This window comes from Rattus rattus, chromosome 3 (assembly GCF_011064425.1).
Source record: "Rattus rattus isolate New Zealand chromosome 3, Rrattus_CSIRO_v1, whole genome shotgun sequence".
Taxonomy (NCBI): Eukaryota; Metazoa; Chordata; class Mammalia; order Rodentia; family Muridae; genus Rattus; species Rattus rattus.
The window spans coordinates 124,230,483-124,258,175 of NC_046156.1; the positions used below are offsets into that span (position 1 = coordinate 124,230,483).

The 27,693-nt window shown below is 41.9% G+C and overlaps 1 protein-coding gene across 1 annotated transcript in view; it reads right to left on the reverse strand.

Annotated features, from left to right (window-relative positions):
- Mecom (MDS1 and EVI1 complex locus) overlaps nt 1–27,693 on the reverse strand; it is a 548,190-nt gene that overhangs the window by 42,906 nt on the left and 477,591 nt on the right. The window contains exons 3-4 of the mRNA XM_032898551.1: nt 14,891–15,025; nt 2,686–2,788 (exon numbers count right to left, since the gene is read on the reverse strand). Coding sequence (XP_032754442.1) covers nt 2,686–2,788; nt 14,891–15,025 — 238 coding nt within the window. The remainder of the gene's footprint in view (nt 1–2,685; nt 2,789–14,890; nt 15,026–27,693) is intronic.

A 27,693-nucleotide genomic window follows, 5' to 3' on the forward strand; every position in this document is an offset into this window, starting at 1 on the left:
TGCCGAAAAACACCCATAGTAACGCTGTGACACACAGGCTGTTTTGTAGACCTATAACCAAGGAAGATGTTGTTCTTCAGTTATTAATTGACTAAGTGTTTGGGGAAAAACATTCTAATTGCCTACCAAGTTGCCATGTGCTTTGCAAGAGAATGCGTGTGTGGGGAATTCCAAGGGACACGTACGACGGCAATGCTATGACAGATGGACACACAGGACCAATGGGGAGCTGTGTAACTCAGCTAAGTTGGAGAAACTGGCTCACCATGGGCTTTCCTGGGTAAAACTCAGACAGGTGGGATGACGATGGTGTGCACTCAGGACGAAGGTACCCACACACATGACTCATGGAAGGGTAAGGTATGGCAGGTATTAGGGAACATGGAAGGAAGGAGGGAGGTGAAGGACAGAAGGATATTGGTGGTCATGTTAAGAAGGGAAAAAGAGCATCACCGGAAGCTGGAAGCAGGTACATGGTTAGGTTTGCTTCATAGAAGAATCTCCCCATCTGCAGTGGGGCAAATCTAACAGGAGACCCACCAAGAGCCTGCAACCATAATCCACTGAGACATGGGTTTAGCTTAAACGACACCAATAACAAGGGGACAATGGCAAAGGACTCAGATAGGACTGTCTGACTGGATGTACAGTTACAAGGATAGGTGTACTCTACAATCAATCACCTCTGCCTTAGAGACAGGAATCTGAACAATAGCAAATAAAGAAACTTTTTTCCTAAAGTGTATAACACTGTCTTATATATTCAAGATCTTGGCTTCCAATCTTAACTGGGAACCCACAAAGAAACAAAACATCCAGGCTTCAAAACACATACAAAAAGCCCAACATTAGACAGCAAAGACACTACCTTGGAGGCTGACTCTATGTGCTAGCCATGTGGTCTTCCTAGACAATTTACTTTGCCTTAGCCTCAGTTTCTCAATCTGTGAAATTCCTCATTCAGGAATTTTAATCTGCATGTAGAAGATTAAATAGAATAATATATGCATCTAGCCAGCATAAAGAATGCATATGCTTTAAATTTATTTTATCTAGAAGTATGAAATCCAAGTAACCACTTAAACATTCTAAGTCTGATATATCAGTATATGGTTATATGTTTGGGAACAGATATGATACCTTGAAACAACACACAGCTAATGGTTCAAGGATGTTTTGGACGTGTGTGTGTGTGTGTGTGTGTGTGTGTGTGTGTGTGTGTGTGTGTAAAAGTGTGTGTGCAGATGTCTGTATGTGTGTGGGTAATAGCATAACCTCAGGTGGCATTCCTCAGGTAAAATGTACTTTTATTTTATTAGTTTTTTGAATCAGGGTCTCTCACTGGCCTAACACTCATTAAGTTGGCTAGGAAGGCCAGCCAGTGTCCCAAAGCCACTTGTCTCCACCTCATAAGCACTGAGATTACCTGCCACTGCTTGGATTTTGTTAGAGGGGTTCTGGAGATGAAACTTGGGCCTTCAAGCTTGCAAGGTAAGCTATCTTTCTAGCCCCGAGAACACTTTAAACAATGGCATTTTAATGCATGTCTTAAAACACTTAAGAATGGAATGATCACTTCTGTTTGGGCCTGGAACACCTAGAGCTCAATGACCATGTACAAGGGAAGCATTGCACCAGAGGAGCCCCAATTTGCACACTTTTTTTCTAGCATTAAGTATGCTGTACTGTCTAAGAAAGACCAGCCTTCAATTTAGGCTCAAACTCTACCAGGCTGACTGGGAAGCCTAGATTTCTAAAGGCAATTTCATGTCAGACTTCTAAGAGGAAAACGCATGCCCCAAAGACATCCCCAGAATATTTTGCAAAGAGACAAAATGGAGCTCAACTATGGCGGATACTGCTTGAGTGAAAATAACTAGGCTTGAAAGTTAAACTCCTCCCTCAAGTCATTGGAGCCTGGCCTCTGGTGCTTTCAATCGAAAAGTATTCTAACTAAAGTACTTTTGGTTCAATGTATTGTGTTCAATCAAATCACATTATATTAGGAGACAGAATTGGAAGGAAAAGAAAAAATGTTCTCTCACCTCAATAACACACATGCAATTAAGATTTTGCTCTCACAGAGATACCTTTCCAGTAATAGAAATATATGCGGGAGAGAGAGTTGATCATTTGAAGAAAGATCAAAACCTGGCTACTTGCAATGACTCTCAAGAAGTGAAAGGTAAGGCTGGAGAGAGGTTCCAAGGTTAAAAGCACCTAATGCTCTTGCAGAGGACCTGGGCTCAATTTCCAGCACCCACATGGTGGCTCACAATCTCCTATCATTCATGCTTATGGGATCTATCGCCCCCTTCTGGCTTCTGTAGGCACTCCGTGTACATTGTGTACACACACGCAGGCAGAACACTCGACCCACTAAACAAACAAACTCTTTAAAAGAGTGGAAGGATGCTTACAAAGGGAATTGTAACTAAACTTAAGGTGATGCTTCCGATCAAGTCTTCCATTTTTCTTCATATGTACTTCAGCTTCGACCTCAGCTCACTGCTTTCTCCCTCATTGTAGCCACGTGTCAACTCCAGAACAACACTCATTCTGAGATAACACATTTGTCAAAATGGCACTGTGCAGCAGCCAAGGATGCAAATGGAGAAACCACAGGTGTGAGCTTCTTGGACACTTGTGTGGAAAGCAGCGCACCCAGAGGCGCTTAGCACTCACCATGGATGTCAGGCGCCATAGGCTCATGTGGGTCCTCTTCACTCTTCATGAACAGCAGGAGTTCCTCCCCAGGCGCAATGTCTGCGACTACTCTGTAGAATATCTTCAAAGAGCAGGCACAGGTGGCAGGAAAGACAGACATGAGCAAACGTTAACAAAGGGCAGGATACACCGGGGCAGCCGTACATTTTCTCCTATTTTCATAAACATATTCCCTTTTATTTTTATTTTTTATCAAAGGGAATGGTAATTTCTGTTTTATTAACTAAGAGAAAAATAAACAATCATCTTGTTGGGGAAAAAAAACCTCTCAAGGAATTAACAGAAAGTTTCCAAATCCTAGCTAATATACAAACCAAATTTCATTATATGAGTTTGCCGTGTTACCTATAGTCTAGGTAACATGCCATGTGTTTAGAAAAGAACTGTCCCATCCTTGAATTCCTCAAAGTACCTAGCAAGCCACACCCACTCCGAACTATCTGGCAGTGCTCTAGCCAGCCCTAAGGGGCCCTACATAGAGATCTCTTCTCCACAAGAAGCTCCAAAGGGAGTGGCTGGTGGACCGCAGCAAACTGAACAGCTATGGTCAGAACAGAATCACTTCATTTCAAAACACCACTCTCCGCTCCCACCAATGAGAGAAGGGAGCCTCTACCTAAGCCCTGACCTTGTGCCCAAGCTCCTGATTATAGCTCCACCACACAAGCACTGTGTCCCGTGCTCCCTCTGTGACCTGGCTACTGATTTGAGTGCTTATGCCCTGGCTTTCTCGCTAAGTAAAGACAGGAAAGACTTAATAAATCTGCTACTAGTGGGTTGAGGACATTGAATCATAATCTGAAATTTCTAAGATCTGCCTGTCTTTCCTAACAGCTCAGTGACAGAGAAGCCATGGCCTTCTGTGTGTTCAGGCACCAGGCTTTCACCACCCATAAAGGATGCGTTTAAGCACAAACATCTTCAAGATATGGATTTATTTTACCATTAGAATGCTATCAATTACTCTTCTTACCCTGAGGTTACTTTTTAAATAACGATTCTATTTATGGAGGTTGGGGGGGGGAGTTATACTGTACCTCATAAACACTAAAAATTTTAGCCCGATGAACCATCAGTGTGAATCGGCCCTATGTCTTTTCTTACACGCTCATCTTGCTCATGGTAACCTGTATTCTGTTTTGCTGTTACCACACACCAATACTTTTACCAGCTAATCCTTAAACAAGACTGCACCCCACCACCGTTATTCTCAACATCAGGGCAAATTCAGGAGAGAAAAAAAATAGAGAAGACAAATGCAACCAAGAAATAGGAAGAATAGCCTAGAAGATGTTTGTTCACTGAGACCAGCCTTGGACTGGCTCTGTATCCGCTAACCAGGACTGTCTGGTCATTTCAAACGGAGGAAATCTGTGCACACTGTCACATAAGATCACTGGAAATACTCCTCTATTTTTATATTTTACTGTTTATTCTTTGGAAGGCCAAAGAGCTTACAAAGAAGTACGTGCTTCTTTCTTCCAGTAGGTGGCTCTAAACTCCAGTGGGTGGTGGTGATGTGTGTGTGTGTGTGTGTGTGTGTGTGTGTGTGTGTGTGTGTGTGTGTGTTTCTATAAAAAAGAATAGAGCACAGAATTATGTGAAATGTATATATATTATATATATATACAATGAGGAATATTTTCTACTTGGTCTCTTCCTTGTCAAAATGAAGCTTTTTTTATTCATTAGTAGCTAAACTTAAGTCCCTTTATAATGGCCACCAGGAAGAAATGCTGAACACTGCTGTAATATAACCTGAGATTCTTTTATTTGTCTAAAAGTGAAATCTAGGCTACCATAGGACAGGCTCCATCTTCGGCAGTCTCTACTTATAAAGGAAACCCAAAGCAGACATGGTCACCTTGTACCCATCACTCTCCCCTCTCTCTAGGGCCTCACAGGCAGGGAAGAGTCCTGCCTCAAGTTACCAGATTAAAATAATATCACTGCTCCCATGCGCCTTTCTCCTACACCTTCGAGTTAAACACGGGTAAGTCCCCTGCTTCCTCCTTGAGCCCATTTCCCCTTAGAAAACAATGGGCTTCTCTCAGCAGTTTGAATCACCTCTGTCCTGGCATCTCTAACAGGTTTAACTTCTTAGTTCCCTTTCCAGCAGCATGTTAGCATTTGAATTGTGACACATTCAGACTTCTCGGAAACAGGGAGGTTAAAAAGACAGAGCACAGCAAGACAGTCACAAGGCACGATTGTATTGGCTGAGGAGCGCTTCCCAGACACACAAGTCAGGCCACTTTAAGAAAGTATTATGATATCATGATTTCTCTCCAGTCCTCTATTAATCATGTCTCTTTTAATTCCATTTTAGATTTACTCAATCCAATGTGAGCAGTCCAAGGAACAAAAGAAAATGATGGATACTCTGCAACTATATATTATGAAGACAATTCTCTTCGCCGGGACATAGATCACTCCTGTAATTACCCTTTAAGTGTCCAGATTGTCATGTGAAGAATATTGAGTGCATAAAATATAAAAGACATGGAAGCGTGTTGACGTTGGCTTTATTTACTGGAGGTAAAAGGTGACATTCCAGGCCATGAAAGGCAAGGCAAGGCAGAGTAGAATTTAACTTCAGGGTGTTCTTTCCTATTTTAACTGAATTTTTATGGTGCTCATGAAACTGAGGTTTGAAACGAACTGGCAAGCGCCAGTCATAACGAGGGCAAATTCTGGGCATGCTTCCCCAAGCAGCAATAAGAATGTGCCTCGAAGCCCCGCCCTCCACACCCTCGAGGGTCCGGTCCCCATCTCAAGGTGTTTCTGCTCCTGGGATCCTTGCTGTCTGCCATTCCTTGGGATCTTAGAAAAGCTGCATTCAAATGACATGTTCCTCTTCTAATTAGAATGGCACCAATGTATAATTTGAATACTTGAGCCCAGATATGCCTATGACAATAGAAATATATTAGCAAGCATTTGACATGGTGAGAGAAGTCCTTTAATAGAAAACAAAACGACTTTTCTTTTCCTTTCCCCCCCCTCCCTCAAACTGAATTACGTGGGAATCTGATGGGAGACAACCCTGAATGAACCTCCTCCTTCAGGAAATACCGTGTCTCTATTCTCAGGAAATGCTGTGTCTCTCCTTTCGAGTTGTAAAAACATCTTGTGGTAAATAAGAAACTGACAGCTTCAGGAGTGTTGTATGCAGACGCTTACTGATGTAGATGCTTATAGACACCCCGCCTTTAAGACCAGGGCATCCCCAGAGACTTGGCCACATGGCAAGCCTATAAACCCTGTGTCATCTGAGTTATGCACCAGAAGAAAATACACTGCTTTTCTGGGGTTTGTGCTGTGGAAAAAATGGGAGTTGATTTGTCTGCTAAATTCCATAAAAGAGTTAACAGTTCTCCTTTCCCTATTGTAGTTGTGTGGAAAAACTTAACCAGATCCAAATTTAAAATGTCCTGGGGTTTGTGATGAATTCAATACAAGTACAGACATCTTAAGTATTCAGAAAGAAGTTTCAACCAATACAAAAGTTGTTGGTCTCCTATGTTGCACCCTCCCACTCCCTCTCTGATAGACTCTGCTGGAAAGAAAGATAATCCCAGCACACAGTGGAAAGGCAGAAGAATAGTCCTTATGTGTATATGAAATTTCTATTGTAAAATTCAAGTTACTGAATATCTCAAACTCAATCGGGTTATTACACATCTCAAATTGGTTGATCTCTTCTAGAATTCTAAACTTGGTAGCTGGCACTAGAATTCGGAAATAGATGTTATAAACGTGACTTAATTTTCCACACAGTTAAACTTTTTCATAACATAAAAATTTAATTTTTCTAGCATCTGGATAGACTGTTTTTTTTTTCTTTTCCAAAAAGCTGAATTTCTATCTTTGTAAGCATGAATGATATCCTTGGATTTCTGAATTCTCCAACTTAAAAAGATAAGTATCTATGTGATTGTTTCACTAACTGACCTCGCCATAGTCTTACATCACCAGCTTTATCGTTGAAATACCTCTGACTAGCAAAATTTATGACTTTTCAGAAAGAATCCTTAATTGTTTGCGTAACTGAAAAAACAAGATGAGAAAAAGCCAACCTTGCTTGCCTTCATTTTCAGTGACATTTATTGCTGAAGCATAAATATAATATTCTTGTAAATGGGTATCACTTACTCTAGATATAAGTATTATAACAAACTCGTTTTAACCAAACTCTGAAACCAAATCTGGATGAAAAAAAAAAAAGGAAGTCCACTCAGGTAATATAAGACAAAACAAAATAAAAAAAAATAGTAGTGGTATAGACAGAAATCAGCCAATTCTAAGATTCTGAGAGATCAACTATCACTCAGAATTACATATAAATAATTTTGTACTAAGACATATTACATACTTTACATGTGACATCTAATAAGCAAAGTTCGTATTTTCCATGAATTTAAAATTTTACATAATCTGTTAACAATCTCATGTTTTGAATTAATTGCTAATGCTTAATGACCAGATTAATTCTAATTGTGTTTGATATGGGTCACAATTAATTGTATATTATGTTACACACATTATATATAAAAATTAAATGAGAATTAACATTAAGTACATGCCATTGGATGCTTAGTTCCTTCAGTTACTTAAGTCCAGGAAGACCACACTACAGAGGGTAGAGACACCCAAAAGCACTCTGAGAAAAGTTAATAGTCCACAGAAGGCTCTCAGACTAATTCGATTTTGTCAAGGCCTCTGTCCAACCAAATCTGCCATCAAAATAATGATGTTTCCATTTGTACTTACAAAATGTAAAACTGCATGTTCTTGTTCATTGTTCTACAAAAAAGAAAATCTAAGAATCTTTCAGAACAGCTTTGCTGATAATCTGCTACACTTGGGTCACCTCAATGTGCCATGTTTGTACTATTGACTTAGAAGATAAACTAGTGTCCAGGAAAAAAAAAACAAGAAAGAAAACAAACCATTTACTCTTTAAAAGATAAACAAGGCCTCATTGCTAGGGCTTTTCCATTTATTTCCCTGGTCAAACACTGGAAGTTTTATTTATGTGTAATATGCTGCACTTGGCATGTCTAAAAATGACAGAAGTGTGAATTATGAGTGACGTGCAACCTATTCAGGAAGTTCTAATAATTGAAATAATAGAGAAATGTACTCCCTGCAGAATCTATATGAAAAAACAGCTTTTTTCAGACTATCACTGGTTTCTCTTTTCCCTTTGAAGCTGTCAGCTGATTTCTCCCTCCTCCAACTCCCAGTGTTTGGCCAGAATGCTTTATTTCTCTATAGCTTCATTCAAAAGACCATGCAGGAGCAGGGAAAGCCAAGTGGAACTTGTATGTTTGGAAGCGGCTGGGAGGGAGGCTGAGTGACAGTATCCATGTCTGAACAGGGTTGACATTTGGTGGGAACATATCTGCCCGTCTTGGTGCTGCAGAGACAGCCTGAGATCACAGACCGTATGCATGTACACTCGACCATCTCAGGAAACACAACCTGGGCCCCTCATCTACTCCTAGCAATGTCGGAAACCCCAACTCAGGAAGGCTACAGTGAGGTCAAGATCTTGACCTCTGGATAGAAAGATCCCAATGTCCATTCTGGGTCTAATTTTACTGAGAGGCAGAGAAGCATCTTCGGAAGGCAGACATGGATGGCCAGGAAATGAGCTCTTCCGACAGAATGTTAGCTTTATCATGACTAAGCTTTGCCCAAGCCAAGGGCCCTTCAGTTTCTCCAAACAGAAGGTGTCCTGCATCTATTCTTACAGCCACAGAGAAAATCAAGAAACATTTTGAGGAGACTGGGATGTAGCCTTGTGTCCCCAAGCTTGCCTGGCATGAATGAAGCCCTGAGGTCAGTCCACGCACCCAAATTAAATAACTGCATGAATACTCTCTCTCTCTCTCTCTCTCTCTCTCTCTCTCACACACACACACACACACACACACACACACACACACACACACACACACACACACATGCATACAGAGTGAGGCAAAAGTGGTGTTTCTCTCTTTTAAAAATATCCAATGGAAAACACCATTGAGGGTTTTTTCTTCTATACATTCTTATCTCATTATTAATAACATGAGAAAGCAGCCACATATCATTTAATGAATTAAAGAAGACAAAATTGATTTTGGCTCTAGTTCCTATAAAAAAAGAAGTGCTGGCCTTTAGAGCTGTGTGCCAGTCTAAAAGCGTTGCCACAGTATCTTAACTAACTTCTCAGGATCTGCCCACAGGGCCCTCAAGGAAGATCCATGTATAAGGAATAGCCTTTCCTTACATTGGCCATTTTTTTTTGATTCTATAAAATCCTCTTGATCATTCCAAGTCTTTTCCAAAGATTTGGCAAAAGTGCCACCATCACATTACGAAGAAGCCAAAGATCATCTCTGGGTGGCGTACTGCCAAGTTTGGAGGCATCTCTTATGCCCTTAGCCACCAAGTTCTCTTTGGTGGCTCGTGAAACATGCTGATGACTACCTTTCTGGCTTTGTACCAGAAAGAACTAGACTCTCCTGACTGTGCCATGGTTTGAGCTATTCCAGAATGAACGATGATGTCTGCACACACACATCGATTATTAAAAATGGACAAGTGACTGTTTCAACTTAAACACAGCATACTTCAGGTGACCCTTCTCAAGACACAGGGTCTGTGAATCTTAGCGAAAGACCTCTGGATGTGTCATGTCACCATCATGTGTTGCCATCATGGCCTGAGTGTCATGTACAGGGAAGGGAGGTGGGACTGTTTTTCTCATGCAAATATCAAACAGCCACTATGTCTGAGGCAGTTTCATCTTGGGGTAAAGGAAGCAACTTATCAGGCAGATAGCATCCCCCAGAGTCTGCTTGCATGCTGTACTCAAAGCTGGTCCCTGGGTACTGCCAGCTGGCATTCATCTTAAAACAGCAGAGTACAACTTTGGTATAAAAGTAGGACTTGACTTAAAAGCAAAGCAAAGCAAATGCCCAAAGCCAATAATAACTTTAACATCAAAAGAAAGCATGGAGAACGCGGACAGAAATCCTTGTAGTGGAAGAGAAATTAACAAATCACCTGACAGTGGAGGTAAACATAGTCTACAAAGTGCGGGGAGTTGGGGGAGCTGGGGGAGTGCCCCGTTCTCTATACTGGGCCTTGCTGCTTGCCTCATTGTTTTTGCACCGTGTATATTAAGTGAATGTTGAAGGAAAGTGGATTTTTCCCCTCCTCAGTAAAGGGCCAAAGAAAATAAGTTAATAATTGAGCCCATAATGAGCTTGCAATAACAACACTGTGCTAGTGTCAGGTAGTCCGATAGCATCACTCATGAGCCGGGGCAGAGGAGAGGGTGTGCCAAATCAACCATGATCGTCCTGGAAGCAGTTAAAAGTTTATAAGGTAAAGCACAAATGAGAACAATGCCCATTCCAACTGAAAATACTGCCGAGTCTTGCTGCCATTCATTAACCACCAGGGAGCTGGCAGGGTCTCCTAAGTGAATTCTGACTTCGTAGTCTTTGTGGGGCACACATTCTCTTATATCTCGTTGCTTCGGAGTGGATGACAGGCATTGGGTAATCTCTTATCGATGTTGTTTCTTTTAATTCAGAGGCAACAGTAGACTTCTCTAATTCTACTTACTAAATACCAGCTGTCAGGAGCCAGTTTAAAAATGAAAGTACTTATCACTCTGTGTAAATGACAAGGTTAACAATGCCTTGGCTGTCTGAGGGCTTTCCTACATTTGGGGACCATGGGAAGGCAGGACAGGATTGGAATAAGTAGGTTCCTTTCCATGATGCAGAATCCTAATTCTCTGTCTCTGCCTCGCTGTCTCTCTGTCTCTGTCTCTGTCTCTCTCTCTGTGTGTGTGTCTCTCTCTCTGTCTCTCTCTGTCTCTCTCTCTGTCTCTCTCTGTCTCTCTCTCTCTCTCTCTCTCACACACATACACACACACACACACACACACACACACACACACACACACACACACACATTTTGGTCACCATAATAGAAAGACTACCTTGGTTTTCATCTGAAAGGTCAACTTAGGTGAACTGAGCTACTGAGCTTTGATGGCCTCCCTCGAGGTAATTTGCAGAGTCTTAGTCTAAAGATACTTCAGGGTGAAAAATAAGTACACAAACCTTGTGACTATATTCAATGAGGACAAGAAAAGCATTGCTTGTGGACAATAGATACCCTGTAGGTAGGCTGGCCTTGATTTTAGGTAAAGAATACAGAGAGGTGAGTTTAAGAGGAGATTTATCAAGGATGGAGAAAGATACAAAGGTAAGATGAGACCAAGTCTAACGAAATGTGCTACATCTTCCACTCAAAGTGGTTGGTAAAGGGGATCTATGTAAGCCTTCAAAAGAAAGGTATGATAATAACGAGAAATTTGAAAAGCCTAGGTAAATAATTTCGATGTCTGAACTATTTGACTTTAACTACGTGGGGATGGCTGCTTCTGGATATAAATGAAGTCTCCGAATAATTGATAAACTTCTTTCAGGTGTCCTCTCTGTGTTTGGTCCCCTTGAGGACCGAGCTTGGGACAACTTCCAGCATCCAACTCTCTGCCTTTGCTCCTGCCCCGCCCTACTGCTCAGAACCAGTTGCTGCTCCTGTAAACCACCCAAGCTCTCTAATGTGTCTACACATTGTCTGTCACTGTGAAAATTTCCCAGCTCAATGCTGGGTGTCAGCAGTGAAGCTATGTGCTGGTGAACACAAACTTTAAGGAACATGGGAAAACACTCTAGACACCAGGAGTCAGAAAGCCTGGACGTTTTAATGGTTGTGGTATTCTATGGGTTGTCTGTGATTGGGGTCTCACTCCCCTAGTGTCTTTGGTGTGACCTTCCTTTATAAAGATAAATTACTACAGTTAACTCTGTACTTTCAGTTGGAGAATGCATCAGTCAGACTTGCGACTACTTAGAAATTATGTTTTAGCAGCAATGCCAGCACACCCAGAATTTCCATCCTCTCAAACATCACAGCAATAACTTTGAGAACGTGAAATAAAAGGACATCTAAAAATCGTAATACCTGAGTCTTTCTAGGTAACAATGTCAAAAAAGACACTATCTTTTTAAAGCTCATTCTGGTGTGAAAATATCTCAAAAGTAAAAACACACACACACACACACACACACACACACACACACACACACACACACAGAGCCCTCTGAATCTGTTAAAAAGTTTAAACCAAGAAAAATCACTTGGGATAAAGTGCTTATGGAAAAGTAGGGGGAAATGGTTAATTGTGTGGTCCCTGTTTCTATTTTACGACATAAATCAGATTGTATTCATTATTAGTACTACTCGAAAAAACAAAATCCACCAATCAAACAAGGCCAACATGGGTTTTATCCAGGATACGTGTTTTGACAGCTTCCCACTCTCAAGAAATTTCGGTATCATAGCATGCATATTTATTTTCTTTTGTAGATCTCCTCCTTCCATGAAGCTGATTAAAATCCATTAAATTTTAACTCAAACATTAGAAAGTTTTTGGACATATATGTTCACCAAAATAGACTGTAGTATATATGCACCCTTCATTTGTTCAGGGTAACCATGACCTTTGTTTGCTGGGTCACCTACAGAGCACCAGGATTAGGTCAAAGTTGAAAGGTTTACCTGCAGTTCTTTAAGAGCTTACAGTATTTACCTATTATGCCATAGAAATTCTTTTAATAACTTAAAACCCTTCTAAGAATCAGAGCAAAGAGGAACATTTTTACAATGCGTTCTAGAATATTACAGGTCTGTGCTGTGCAGTATGGCTGATGCCACTAAGCAGTCAGTCGCCTATGCAGGGCTTCTCTGGATGTCTTGGTACCAGGTGAGTGTGTTTATGATGTGATGAACTATGTCTATTCACCGTTTGGCAGCCCCTACCCTGGGAAAGAGGATGCAGAAGCAGACCTGGAGAGTCTGTGCTGTCAGCTGTGCACCAGCGCCTGGTCTAACATCACCTTTCAAGGCTGTCCAGAGATGCCCATCAACATTGTCTTCCTGGAACCGCTTATGAGCGTGTCAGTGTGAGCATGCTTATAACACGCATATGCACAGTATCAAGGTGCTCACACTCTTTTGTTCTGTTAACCGGGCTAAGCATAGTGTTCTGCAGAGCCAGACCTACCACACACACACACACACACACACACACACACACACACACACACACACACATCTGTCTCTTACCTTTGACTTACTCTCCTGTTTATGGGTGAGCCCACTTGACCATGAAATATCAATTTCACGACCGTGTTATTGTATATAACTCACCGTGCTATCATCTTAAGGTTGGCTTGTGGACTACAGAAGTTTAGGATGAATAGTTATAAGAAATGATAAATATGAATCTAATATTGGTCTTCTGTATCTCTCTCAATTCCTTTTGCTGCCTCTTTGGTTAAAACAAGTAAATCTGCTGTTCTTGGGAGAAGATGAATACATTTTCTTTGGAAACAATGCCTAGACAACGTGTACTTTCAAGCTAATTGGAACAATTACAAGTGACAACTGTAATGGGCACCCTTATTCACACGTAGTCGGGAACTACAGGATTTTTTTCTCAATGCAATCAAGCTTTGCAAGAAGGGTTTATTATAAAGCATAAAAGTTAAATACAAAATTGGCTTTAAGTGGCCATGTATTAGCTACAAGTAGCATTCCTGAGCCATCTTTTCGCTGACTATATAATCGTTGTAGATAAATACTGAAATACGTCTATTTTACTAAATATGAACAGCAAATAATCATTAAGATATATATAATTATATCATTTCATCTTAAAGGTATCTTTTGGGGTCTCACACTTTCCTTACTAGAAAACACAGCACAAACACTTTACCCCCTTATAACATCTATCCATTTCCCACACTTATAAACAGTAGGTGCTCAAAAGATATTTGCTGGAGCTGGTGACCATAACTTAGACCATATCGTAAGACGAGCTTGGGATATGTTCTGCTCAAAATCAATAACTAGCTTAGTAATATTTTCATTTGTCAATAACACTTTGTTCTCTTACAGCAAAGGGAAAGCCCAATTGATGAGTTTATTATTTTTGATTATGCTGACGATTTAAGTCTCTCCTACTTAAACATAATTTTACAACTTACTACCTCATGTTTCGTTTAGCCAGTAAAAATTATCTGAGAGCTGGTGGGGTGCCAGAGAATAATCTCCTAATGACGACTGAGACTCTTGGGCTTATGATGTTAGACAGCTTTCAATTGGAACCAGCTAATTTAAACTTTCCTTTTCCTGGTGTCGTGGGCTGCCAAGCAACCACTTCAGCACGGTTGTGGAAACATATTTCAGTCACCATGGGGTTAAAAGGACTAGATGATTGTAATACAATTAAATTTTAACCCAGTGGTGTTTGTAAGGAAAAAAAAATCAACAGGATGGACTTCTCCTTCTGTAGGTGCTCTCAAACAAAGTTACAAGGCTCACAATTTTATTAAGTGTAAAATTGGTTTCATGATAATATCATAGTTTTTATTTCATAGTTACTTTTCTTAAAGTCAGTCTCACCGCTTGGTCATCCATAACGTCACAAAATTCTCTAATCGTGAAAACTTTAAACTTACACATTATATAAAAGTATTTTGATTATTCGAAGAGTAAAAATTCTCATTTTATAATGTTGACTTAGGAAATTAGTTATAATTACGCGTTTTATGATGCATGATCAGGTTAAGTCTTGCACCAATAACATACATATACATCTATCTACTATTTCAAATAAAACTATAGCTATTCATATATCATTTACAAATCCTGCATAAATTCTCAAATTGTTTTTAGCTCTATACATCCTGTGAATGTATCCATTAGGATAATAAGGGGAACAAAATGTAACAGTAAGTATCAAGGAAGAACTTAGCTTCTAAATCACTAGGTCACATTACAATAACTGCAGTATTTATAAAGATCCTAAGACAGCATGAAAAATCACCCAAAGAAAACATCAGTGAAAACAAGCAGAGCTGGAAATGTCTTAGTCCTGCATCTTGTACTGGTGTTACCTTCTGCCGTATCAACAAACAGGCCACATGGGTCTGCTGCAGCTCCCAGATATTTTTGTTCTTCAGGCTTCGCTGATGCGTTAGTGCTCTCAAAGAAAGACAAGAAAATCTTTACGACGTACCTGATCGTTTATCTGGCATGCAACAAGGTTGTGCTGATCGTAGCAGCCAGCGAATCGGATGTACTTGAGCCAGCTTCCTACATCTGGTTGACTGGCATCTATGCAGAACTTCACATTGCAAAACTCATCTAAGATCTGGGAGGAAGAAGATGAGAACAATAAAATGCCACATCGGTCCATTGCAGCAAGGAGTCAGTTTCGAAAATATCGCATTGAAATGCAGATTCTCCCTTTGAATCTTTACAAGGAAAGGGTCAGACAAGCACGCATATTATTAAAGGAGACATAAGTTATGCTGCGTTTTCAAGAGGCATAGAGCAATTGTAAGCACAAACACTGGTTAATTGGCTTCAAAATAAGCTTGCTTCTCTATTATCCATAGGGGGAAAAAACTCATTGAATTAATTTTATTCGTTTGTGTTTTTACAGAAGAGTCGTAGAGAACAGCATGCAGAGCATAATATTCCTAAACTAAACATTCAATATTTGGGTTTGGATAATTCAACTGTCAATATTGTAACTCTGGAGTCTGCTCATCTGGGTGAGGGTTTGTGCTTCTTTTCTTTCATTTTAATTCAATTACAAACTTCCATAGGACCATTATTAAATTTATTAGTTTGTATTTCCCCACCATAAAATTATGCTCTCAGCTGAAGAATTGTCCCATAGATGCTTCTAACCAAAGTGAAGAAAAGCAAATGAAATTTATATAAATGTACACATATATGCAAAGCACAGCCTAAGGTTCAGTTCACCAGTGCTAATGCACGACATTTACATCCTACGTCCAGCAAACGCAACGACAGAGTGGTTTACAGGTAAGTGCAAAATTAATACATCTCATCACATGTTGCCAATATTACCTATGGCAGTGTTTATCAATACAGAAGACATGTGTTTGGCCTAATCTAAATGTGAGCATGACTCTGGGACACTTTTAATTTTAAGGTTTCATATACTTAAATCAAGCCTCTTATGAATCATTAAGCTCAATAACTCGATATTAAAAGCTATGCAGCCATTGACCTCACAGTAGAGAACGAGGGGCTGATAATGCTATGTCAGTTAATGCAAACTGTGAGGACAGTTTCTGCTCCAGACTAAACAGCCTACTCCAGAACAAGAACTAATGACTTAAATAGCCCTTGAACTCTGCTCCTGCTATACCTGCCTGGAAGTTAACATGAAATCCTTGGCTGTATGGACTGAAAGCAGCTTTCCATAGAACTCCAATAACCATCCACTTGCAGATTTCAAGTCATTAACTCACCATAAACTTCAGGAACTCAGTCCTGAGCGTTCCAGTCTAAAGCACTATGAAGAAGCCCTTGACCATGAGGCCCTTGAAGGGCAGTAAGTCGTCCCAGGACTTTAAAAAGAAAAATGATAATGGGAGAGAAAGACAATATTTGTTCCCTCTCCCCCCTTCCTTCTCCCCACACTAACTCCATACCCTTTCAATGGAAAAGGAATTTTAGCAAATGCATTACTTATAAAATTGCAAGCATTAAGATGTTTCTTCAGCTCTCAGGGCTGGATAATGCAAATGGCACTGTTTTCTCCCCTTCCCAGATATAGACAGAATGAAAAATTAGCACAGATTTTAAAGTTTGCTTTTCTTTTTTTCGGGTGGGATTGTTGTTTTGTTTGGGAATTTATCCGGATTTGGGGTGTGTCGTTTGTTTTCTTGACTAAGAAGAGAAGGGGTGGGGAGGCATGTCAACTGACACACCAGAGAAATATTTAATAAAGGAAATTGGTGAAGCCGCTGAAATGCTACACTGGTCTCATCTCATGCTGCAGAAAGACGTGGAAAACTTGTTAATTTCAAAGTCAAGAATCCTCTACCCGTTCAGCTTTCAAGCAGAGGTAGGGAATTAAAGATTACATACTGTGCACATAAAATTATAGGTGTAATTTTATTTCGTGTTAACATCCCTGCCGCTGCCACTGTCAACAGGGAGGCTAATTAAAAAAAAAAAATCATTTCCAAAGAATGTCTCTCTCTCTCTTTTTTTACATAATGTTACACGATTATTCAAAGGTTTCACCAACATACTGATTCCTTGCTCTCGGTATTCCTGCCCCAAGGCTGCCTGACTGTCTTCACTCCTGGCAAGCTATTCACTTTTGATTTGCTACCAAGACTTCATGTATATCCAAATGTCTCAATCACCTCAGAAATCTGAATAAGATAAACAGCGCATCTTCTCCAGTAACACAGTCCTGCCTTCTCAAACGCTGTTAAGCTTCAAAATAACAACAATAATAGTTTCTTTAGGTAGATTTGAGAGAAAGGCCCTTTCAAAAAAAAAAAAAATACCCAAACGAAAAGGGGGGAAAATCCCAGCCTGTAAGCCAAAAGTCCGAATGTGACTTTCTCAAGGCAACACACTCTGTTGGCCAGTGAAGCTGTTACTTGGCAAGGTGGGACTCCGCCGAAAGCCACTTCCAAAGTCGCTTGGCTGGTGCCAGGAATTCTGATTTTTGGCAACCCCACCTTCTGCGTCCCCGAACCTGACCGACAGAACGTGGGAGGGAGGGGAAGGAGGACACGAGAGCCGAGAAGGCGGCAGCCAGCCGGGCTGACCCACCCGAGGCAGGCGGCTGGAGCCCCGGCGACCAGGGACGCTCCGGGGACACGGGGACCTCAGCGCAAACCCCGGACGCAGACGCTGTCCCCAGCGACACCCTGCCCACAGCCAAGACTTTTTAAAGTGAGTTCGCTTACCTTCTGATTTCTACGGCCCCAACTCAGCAATCAAAAGCAATCACAGCAGAATTAAACAAAAATAAAATCAGCAGCAGCCCGGTACTCGAGTTGGAAAATCTTTTCAAAGAACACCCGCCAACATTTCGAGATATTAAAAAAAATATTTTTTTTCTTTTTAAATAAAAGCCTCGTGTCTCGACTTCCAAATGGGTGTCTGATAAGTTTGTCGTTCCCTGGGAGCTGATCACCAGGACCATGCGTTTCGGATTTATTGTCCGCCAACAGTGTTTTAAGACCAGAATTGAGCCGGGTTTGGTGTATTTGGGTTTTTCCCCCTTCCTAAAGGAGCTCGCAGCTATTCCTTCTGGTCTCACTACCTCCCTCTTTCCTCACTTTCTCTTGTTCTTATCAGCCCGATGTGTAATGAAAGTTATCTGAAACCTACTAAAACTTCTCCCACTCCTCTCTCGCAGCTCCAGGGGCAAGACCCGCAGGAGGAAAGTGTGCGAAGGTAGGGGGCCTGCCAGGCCAGGACGGCCCCCCAGATCCTCCCAGAGCCTTCTCGGGGCCAGACCCTCACCCGCTCGTCCCCTTTAGCCACTCCGCGCCCAGCCGCAGGGTTTCTATTTCATGAACTGTCTCTTTAAAGGGGATCTGCTCGGCCATCCAGAAAGAAACCGGGGCGAGGGAGAAAGGGAGCTATCTCCAGAGTGGTCGGAAGCCAGACGACGGGCTCCTCTTTCAGTAAATTTTTAAAGTGACAGCAGCCTCCTCTGGCGGGAGAGGTCACAAAAAGGTCGCCAAGACCCAAGTCCTATAGGGACAGACTGATTATAGATGCACCATCCCCTGAAACATGTAGATTTCTGCGGATAAACAACCAATGGGGAGATTTCTCCAGGCAGGATTTGTTTCCCGGGGGAAATCTCTTTGGTTTTGATGTCCTGAGCACAGGGGTTAGTGTGTGTGTGTGTGGGGTGTGTGTGTGTGTGTTTTGTGTGTGTGTTGGGGGTGTGTGTGTGTGTGGTGTGTGTGTGTGTGCAGTGTGTGTGTGTGTGTGTGTGTGTGTGTGAGAGAGAGAGAGAGAGAGAGAGAGAGAGAGAGAGAGAGAGAGAGAGAGATGGGTGGGGGATGGGAAGGATAGGGTGGAGAATTGCTTTCAGGGGTGTGAGGATGCCTCCCCAGGCCGGCTGGTAGTTTGGAAGCTCTGGAGGCGGCCAGGTTAACCCTTAGGATTAAGAGATATTGGCTCACACTAAAAGTCTCTAGACTGCAGCTTCGAGAGTGAAAACTGACAGACATTTCCAGTTTTCAGTTAAGCATAAACAAATTTTAAGTTTGTACTTAAATTTATTCCCCTCGTTTTTATAGTTAGGTCCCCAGAAATGTGTGCATTTTAAAAATCATCCCCCCAACACGCACATGCACATAAGAACAAATCTTAAAATCTAAAGCATTATTTGCATATCTCTCTCTCAAATAGATTGTAGTAGATTGAGAATCTTTTCCAAGTTATTCAAAAGCCCTTGACTCCCCCAGAATCCAGTTATGCAAGCGCTTGCTTTAGTGATTCATGCTTTATACATTAGATAACTTTATAATAAGTTTGGGCACTTTCTATCAATACAACGCAGAGATGGCATTGGATGAAAGAATTTGGAGAATGGATAGCCAAATGTAAGAATCCGAGTGTTTATTTGTAGACAAAGTTGGATAAATTTTGTTAAGCCCACCAAATTAATTGGAAATAAATGCTTTTGATGAGAAAACTCCATTCATAAAAGCAAATAGAAAAATCCAGCTCACCCACCCACCAAGAGAAGACAGGGAACCCCACCCCCCTTGCTAGCTAAGAGATCTGCCTGTGAGCTAAATCCCTAACCCTCAGATCCAATTTATTCCCGACTCAACAATGGAAAATTTAGTAAAATACCTAGCTCCAGGGGCAGCTACCTAGGATGGGTGGAGCCAGTTCGAAGGCTTAGAATGTGTCCTGACGTTAAACTTTTATCTGTGAAGCAGGTCCCACAGTAACACCCACTTTTTGTTCTCTCCAAGTGCAAGCTACTGTGAAAATCTAGTAGATCTTTATTTTCCCCCAAAATGCTGATCGGAAAAACAAAAACAGTGTCAGAAGACAAGGAAGTGGGTGAGAGTAAATGACAAGAGGTGGTGACTAATTCATTTGGGTGGCCTGTTATCTGTGACATTGAACTGTTATTTCAGATAATGGTCATTGTTTGAAAAGGGGGGGGGGATCTCACAGCAGTGGTGGGTAAGACAGGAAAAAATTCCTTTGTAAATAACCTAAGCATAAAGATATTCCCACAGAGCCCTGCCTGAGAATTGTGAGGAGACGGGGCTTCCCTGCATTGATCGCAGGCCCTTCCTCAACTTGCCCATTGTTGAAGCGCTTTTTTTTTTTTAATTTAGCCATAAATTGGACTAGCCGGAGCTATGAGCTGTTCTATTTTCTTCCTGTCAGGATGAGAGATTTGTTTTATGATGCATTGTGTATTAAATACAAGTAATCTGGGGGAACTGACTGCTTCAGACACTTCACTTTGATCAGGGGTCTGGGTGTTCAGTGCCCCAAACCATTCCCAGCCCCTACCCCACCCCATCCTGGCCTGTAACACCCACTGTCTAACCTTTTTTCAAAGCTTCTCAGAAAAAGGAGGGAACGTTGGTGGAGAGACAAAGGTCTTGGGACCGGTCCTGACTAAATTCACATTTCGGAAAAAAAAAAAAAAAAAAAAAAACAACAACAACAAAAACCTTTGAGCCCCCCCCACCCCACACACACACACTTATTAGCTTCTGGTGTGGGAGGCGGGGCGACGGGGCTGGGTGGGATTCCTGCAGGTACGGCTGGAGGCCGGTAGGTGGCGATGTATCCCGAAATAAAGTACAGTGTCTGCAGCCCAGCAACCACCAGGATCTGACAGCCTGGTTGCAGCCTCCAGTTCACACACATGCACAGCATGCACAGGCCCCGGGACACTGTCTGAGTGGAAGACGCTCCTACCTCTGAGATTCCTGTCTGCAAAACACAGTCTTAATTTCCTCCCTAAAACTCTGGGAGGACAGGGAGGATCCACGCTAATATTACCACTGTCGAGTTAATGTCTGTCTCTTATTAAATAGTATTAATATTGATATCGTGATTATCACTCTTGTACAACAAATAAACTGTAAGAAAGATTACAAGGCAGGTTCCCCCTCTCCCCACCTTGTCCCACCCCATCTTCTTTTGCTTCCTTTTCAGTAACTTCACATGAAGACAGCCGTCGTGCTTTGTCTTGACCTAACTTGAAATTTAGAGAAAGAGGTCCACAACCCCATAATAAGTGACAAGTGCCCCCCCCCAACCCGGGCATGTTGTCTTTCCAATAGTAAGCCATTAGGAGGTCTACCCCATCAGAAGAAAAACAGGCCCAGACAAGGGTAGAGGGCAGGGTTTTGCAAGGAGTTACGCTTTTCTTCTCTGTAAGCTTGCTTCCGGTTAGGAGGTTTCTAAAACAATAAATAAATCCAAGGAGCCAAATACCACCACCAACTCCCTTTATTCCTTGGATTTCTAGAGAAATCTGTTTACAGTAGTTACCAGTTACAAATTAAGCCCCTGCAAAGCTGCTCTCCGCGGTAATCAGGAACACTCACGTTCTGTGGAGCTTAGCACCGCCCTTGCAATGGACTATTAAAAATAATGGTTTTACCTTAATCTCAAACCAGCTTTAATTTGCAAGCATGTATCAGGAAAGATGATCTAACTATCAGGGGGATGGAAGTGTGTGGGGGGGGGACTTTAAGAAATGTATGGCTTTGAGAAAGCAGAAAAGAGAGTAGTTGATCAGGTTTTTTTTGTTTTTGTTTTTCTTTAAGAATCATATGTTAAAACACTTTTTAGTAGCAGTCACCACACACACTTCTTTTCTTTATTGCTCTTAATTGCTGTTTAACCAAGAAGACAACATTGGAAATACGCGGTTTGAGCAGAGTGGGTAGATTTTCTAGGAGTTGTAAAGATCTCACACTGGTTGATGGCAGGGCTGGGGTGGGAGGGGTTAATGTGTTTTCTTCCTGGTTTGAAATGGGTATAAACCCTCCTCAGTCCTTTCCTTTCCTCCCCAGGCTGCGAGGACTGCAGAATCTTTAAGAGGCCCAAAGATTTCCAATAAGGCCATGGGCTCTGCCTTCATTGTGTAACTGTTTATTTAAAATAAGTCAATATATTAGTTAAAGCGGTAAGAAGTTAGTGCTCCAGTATTCAAGTGGTTCCCACAGGACTGTAAACCGATGCCTCTTTTAAGCCTTAAACTTCATGGTTGTCCCAGAAGTAAGAGTCCAGCTAATGGAAGCCCTATGGGCATGGTACATGCCAGCACATCATTAAAAGAAAGAAAAGCAGCCCACCGAAAGCCAGATGAAATGACTGCACTGTCCGCTTTTAATGGCTTCCTGTGGACGAACGACCCTGTAACACTCTGCAGAGGACGGTATTTAAAAACAAGACAACTTGCTGGCAGTTTTCAATACCATAAACTTAATAAAGTAGGTTCCCATTCACCCTGACATTATGTTTTGAGTTTATAGAGGAAGGGCTCTTTATAACCTCGGCCTAAGTACAGTCCCCTTAATTCTACAGCTCTGGGTTCTTGGGGTGGCTAAGCAGCCATTGAACTCCAAGCCTGACTTTTTTTTTCCTCTTCTAACACTGAGCAAATGTATGGTTTTGGGGGTTAATTTTTTTGGGGGGAGAGGGGGATCTCACATGCAGTCTCTCATTCACAGACTATCCGTGAAATCCTGCTTCATACAGTTCATGTCAGCAAGTATGAAATAATTTGAGAAATTGACATTTGGCTGAACAATAACTGCTTGCTAATTAAATTAGCTTTGTGTATAGATATTGATGTGTGTTTAAAAAGAAAATCAATGCTTTGTTTTCCATGGCACAACGGCATGTGGGAAGTGGTCAGACTTTCATCTAAGCTTAAGTGAGACACAAATAAGAAAAAAAATCAGTACGTCTTTGGGACCCAAAAGGTGTCTCGCTGATACCTCTACAAATATGTTACCCAGTTTCCCTTCCTCCAAGTCCTCCAAACCCTAACCACCTAGCAGCTCTTTTAAATCTTTCCATTCCCTGAGAAGATCTGAATAGAATGCAGTGCTTGGGTGCAGAAACCAGATCAGGAAGCCATGGGATCCGATGTGGCGGGCATTCCGTTTGGCTTTAATTATTAATACTTCTTCATCGGGGAAGTATGCCACGAACTTGAACTTGAATTCTGAGAGGCTGGTAGGCAGACTTGCAAGTCTGCCAGGCACAACACCAAGCTGTAGGCACAAAGGCTCTGAACTCCCCAGAGCATCCTGTCAGCAAGGCTCCCCAGAGAGACACTGGGTCATTTCTGAGGGACTCAGGCCTTTCTTCCTTTGTATTTATTTATTTGGTTTCCTTTTCTTAAATTGACCAATACAGTGCTGCAGAGAGGAGGAAAGGAAAGACAGACAGACAGACAGACAGAAAGGAAATTAAAGGTTTAAAAAAAAAAGGTAAATAAAAAATTTCCCTTGGTCTGGAAACAGGCCCCACTGCGAGCATGTTAATCTCCGCCTCAGTAATTTGGTTCTCCAGGAGAAGACAGAAGCCCTGCTGCTGTGCCCTGCACTTCATAAATCACATCTTTATGTGGACAAGGTCAGGGCACCTAACAGCTCAGACATGGGCCTTTGCAGTGGCTCGAGGATTCAGGCGTGTTTACCCTCCCGCTCGGCTCTCGGAGGAGTCGTCCAGCGCGCTTCTAATTACTTTTGATTATTTTCATTTGCCGGGGTCAGTCTGGCTTGCCGGGACGGCTGGAGGGGAGACTTCCTCCACATCTTGATGTCTTTGTAGGACAGCGCTGTGCGCGGTCAGAAGCAGCACCGCGTGCCTTATTGTCCGTACAGTGTGAAGTCCTCCATAAGCCTATGAGGCCAAGTTACCCCGGAAGCTCCTAGTGCCTTAATTAACCACACAGTCACAAGCCCTACCTGATCGGTTTCACCAACGCAGCGCCCAACTTTAACACCTGAGCACTTTTTAGGAGGTCTGCACAGAATGAGATCAATCTTTCTGCTTCGATTTTCAAACATCTTTAGTAATGAGTAGCAACTCTTCTGAAACTCAGATGAAATACTTGGCTGAAACAACAGCTCAAGTGAATAAATTATTGTTCTCAAAGATTTATTTCCCAAACTCCAACTACAGCTGCCATATTTAAAATATTTTCGTCGGCTATTTTGATCTATTTCCCGAGCCATTATACTGAGTGGTTGAGGTATCACAACAACAGGGCTTCATTTGAAGTTTCAGTGAAAACCTTGTGAGAAACAAGCCGTTGAATAAAATACAGCAAAACGGTCGGGGAGCACCAGAACAGCATTCGTTTTCTCTGGTCTGACTGTCTGACGCCTTTGATGGGAACACATTCGAGGGGGAAAAGACGGACAAGTATGTATTCACAAGACTAAGAAACAAAGAGTCACAAAACACGACGACATACACCTGTGCCAATAAGACAAAAGGCGTCTTTTTCTGTGTCGCCGAGGACATTTTTTAGGGAAAACTGACTGACCACTGTCATTCTCCTAAGTCTTTGCTTCTTTTCTATTTTGGAACAGAACTAAAGCAGTCAATGTGTTTGGAACTCACCTCCACGCTGTTACGGATTGGATTTATTTTTTTCATTATTTTATTCATTTTAATTAATTCAGCCTTTCAAGATGGTGTTCGGCACAGTGTGCAGTAACTCCAGGGTCAGCCTCCTCCCCAGGGTTTGAGAATCCCACTCCAAAGCGCGCTCAGCCTCCTACCCATGTGGAGAAAGTGCGTTGGAAGGAAGGCCTGCCTCATCTCCCCTCCTCCTGGGTACCTTTGGATAAGTCACTTAACCTTTGAGTTGATTTCCATGCCGGTTTCATAATCTCGGCATAATGAGAGTGTTGGGAAAATCCATTGAGTAACGTGTGAGGTGCCCTGACTCCATGGGAACAGGTCAAAATAAGCAAGTCGCACAGCGTCTGTATACCAGACCAGAGTAAACACACGTGTACGCACAACACGAGAAGCGTGTCTGGCCTGCAAGCTTGACTATATTTTTTAATCCTCTGTTCCGTCCCAATGTCACATGCTCTGATTCTTCTTATTCTGACTTTGGAAGAGGAAAAGTCTAACAATTTGGGTTTTTTTTTTTTTCCTCCCTCTCTCTCAAGCTGTGCTTTCCTGGAAGATGTTGGTCCACGTCTGGCGTTACAGCTGAGCGACTCTATTCCCACCCACTGTGTCCTCTGCTAGTCACCAAGAGAGCCCTATACACAAAGGTGGACTGGGACCTACACACACATGCACGCCACGCGCACCCCTCGGGTCAGAAAAGGCACGCCTTACAATGTCCTCTGAAAGGCTTCAGAAGCCAGGAAGATGGAAACTCGTTATGATTTACCCCTCAGTGCCTAGGGTCTAGGCTGAAACAAGTACTAAAGAGGTATTTGCTGAGCAGATACGTCCTCAGTCTCAGTGAGCCTGGATGGGTGTTTAGGACGCCCGGGACCATCAGTCTGAGCTACTGTAATGGTCTGGGCACAGATCGACAACTTCCGACTCACCCTGTGCTCATTTCCATGCCTTGTATTGTCCAGACTCTACTGCCCAGCCTTCTGCAGTACCTTATAATACAGACTCACCCCAGTTTGGGGGGGGGTCATATGAAGCAGTAAATGTAAATCCCAGAATTTTGCATGGAACACAGAATTTGGTCAATACAAAATGACTACTATTGTTGATAGGGCTGATGTAATTATTGTCACTCTGCCTGGAATTCACTTTACCTTGGTGACCTAAGGTTAAATCTTATCTACCTCGCCCCAACCCCCACCTTCTTCCTTTTTGCCTACTGATTGGTATCAGCTGGGTCCAAAGCCTTTCTCCTTCACTGGGCTTCTCTCCTGGATTAAAGCCAGCTCTATGTAGCAGGTTTGCCCTTAAGAGACACCATGATTTAGAAGGATGGATCTATGCACACCGGTACCTTCAATGGTGTCTTTTCACAGTAAACTAAACTATACTTGAATATCTTTTCGAGAGTAAGTAGTTATGCTAAAACACGTTTCACTTAACGACTGAATTGGCTGGTTGATGCTGCCCCCTACCCAGAGGAATCAGTTGATACATAACTCATTGTTTATGAACTCATCGTGAGAATTTCCTCCATTGTTGCTGCTCTGAAGTAGAATCCTGACCATTTTGCCACCGTGTCCCTCAAATTCATTTCTGTGTCAGCCTTTTCCCTGGGCCCAGTTTAGATTTTCTTTTTTCCCTCTCTCTTTCCCCAGGTGGCCAGGCATCAGCTTTGTTAACCTGTTAAAAGTTGATGTGCTTTCTCCCTCCTCCTTCCCCGTGTGAATGTCCTAGTGGAAATTCATACCTTTACAAACCTAAATTTCTATGACATTTTTATGCTGAAAATTCATTTCTGAAATAACAAGGCTATAATAATGTACTACTTTACTAAAAACAAAAGGCAAAAATCAATAAATAAAAAGAAAGAAAAACCACACTGCCCAAACTAAACTAAAATAAAATAAAGCTTCCACTGCATCCTAGTTTATTGGAAAGTAAAAACCTGATCCAAAATGCAATGTTCTCTGCAGCCTGACAGCATGCTCACCACCTTTCCCTGTGTTTTCCCCTACACAGATCTACAGCTAAGAACTGAGCATACAAGTGAGTGCCCTTGACCCTTTAACTGGCTCCTTCTCTTGCCTCTGAAGGCCCAGTCACTCAGCAACCAGAGCAAGAGATTAAGGAGATGAAGTGTTGGCTTTGTTTATTAAGCTCACACAACATCTTCTAAACTTTCGGAAATTCTACATCACTTATTATGAGAGACCCTAGTCAGAAAGCACATTGAGGACCACCGGGGGGTACTTTGTGGTTTCCAGGCTCCTTGTAACCTATTCTATGGCAAGAAACATCCTGCACCATCTCACATCCTGGCTGGAGAATTATTCACAGGCCTGCCTTATTAATAACAGACATTCTGGGGCTAACTGACATAAATACATCTGCTTCCCGAAGCAGCTCAATAAAAATTATGTGGAAATACTTTGTGAAATATTAAAAGTATAGGTCTTTTAGTTAAAATGTATTTGATCTCATTAGGCATCAAGGAAGGTATTTAAACATACACAAACCCTCTTTCTCTTTCCACTGAAACACACGGGGTAGGGGTCAGGTCTTGCAAACAACTAACTCACTTAGTATCTGTTTTGGAAAAGGGCATAAACGTTCCTATATATACTCTTCTAGTAATGACTCTAACTTTTAACCAATAAGAGTCATAAGTAAAGAAGGCAATTTTTTTTTATTCTAGAAACATCCAGAAGGTCTTTCACAAAGGAATTATCATCGGTAAATTCTGGCCAATTGGTCTTTCACCTGTAGACTGTTCAAATTGTATTTGAGTGTACGGTATGAGAACTTTCTAAAAGAATTGTGTAAGATATCATTTCACAATTAAATAACTCATTCCTGTCATTTTCCATTGAAAGTCTCTCTGAAACTTAACTTTGACCACAAGCATATTCTCCCACAGTGCTTCACGTCATTAGTTTACTCTTAATAAATATGATTTGACTTTATCTACATGTGTATTTCCCTAGGAGAAAGAAAAGCAGCAAGACGCTCCCCAGCTACAGATGCCTGAATTAAACATGAAGAATTCCTCCTAACTGAGTTTTTGACATATGAGTCATGCGTTGGGCCTGCTTACCGCCATCTAGTCACTGGACTAAGTGGACGTTAAATCAGATGGCATATGAAAGTACAGGAATTTTATCTGTAGATAAACCACACCCCTTGGTGAACTAACATGGTTCCAGATGAATGGATTGGGCGGACTGGGGAGCAGAAGCTCCCTCCAGCAACCACACAACGGTCTCTACACAGAGCGTTAACCGACTCGATTAACTTACAATCTACTGAAAATACTGAGCTCCCATTACAGAGGCACACGCTAAGCGAGGGGAAGTGGATGATGAA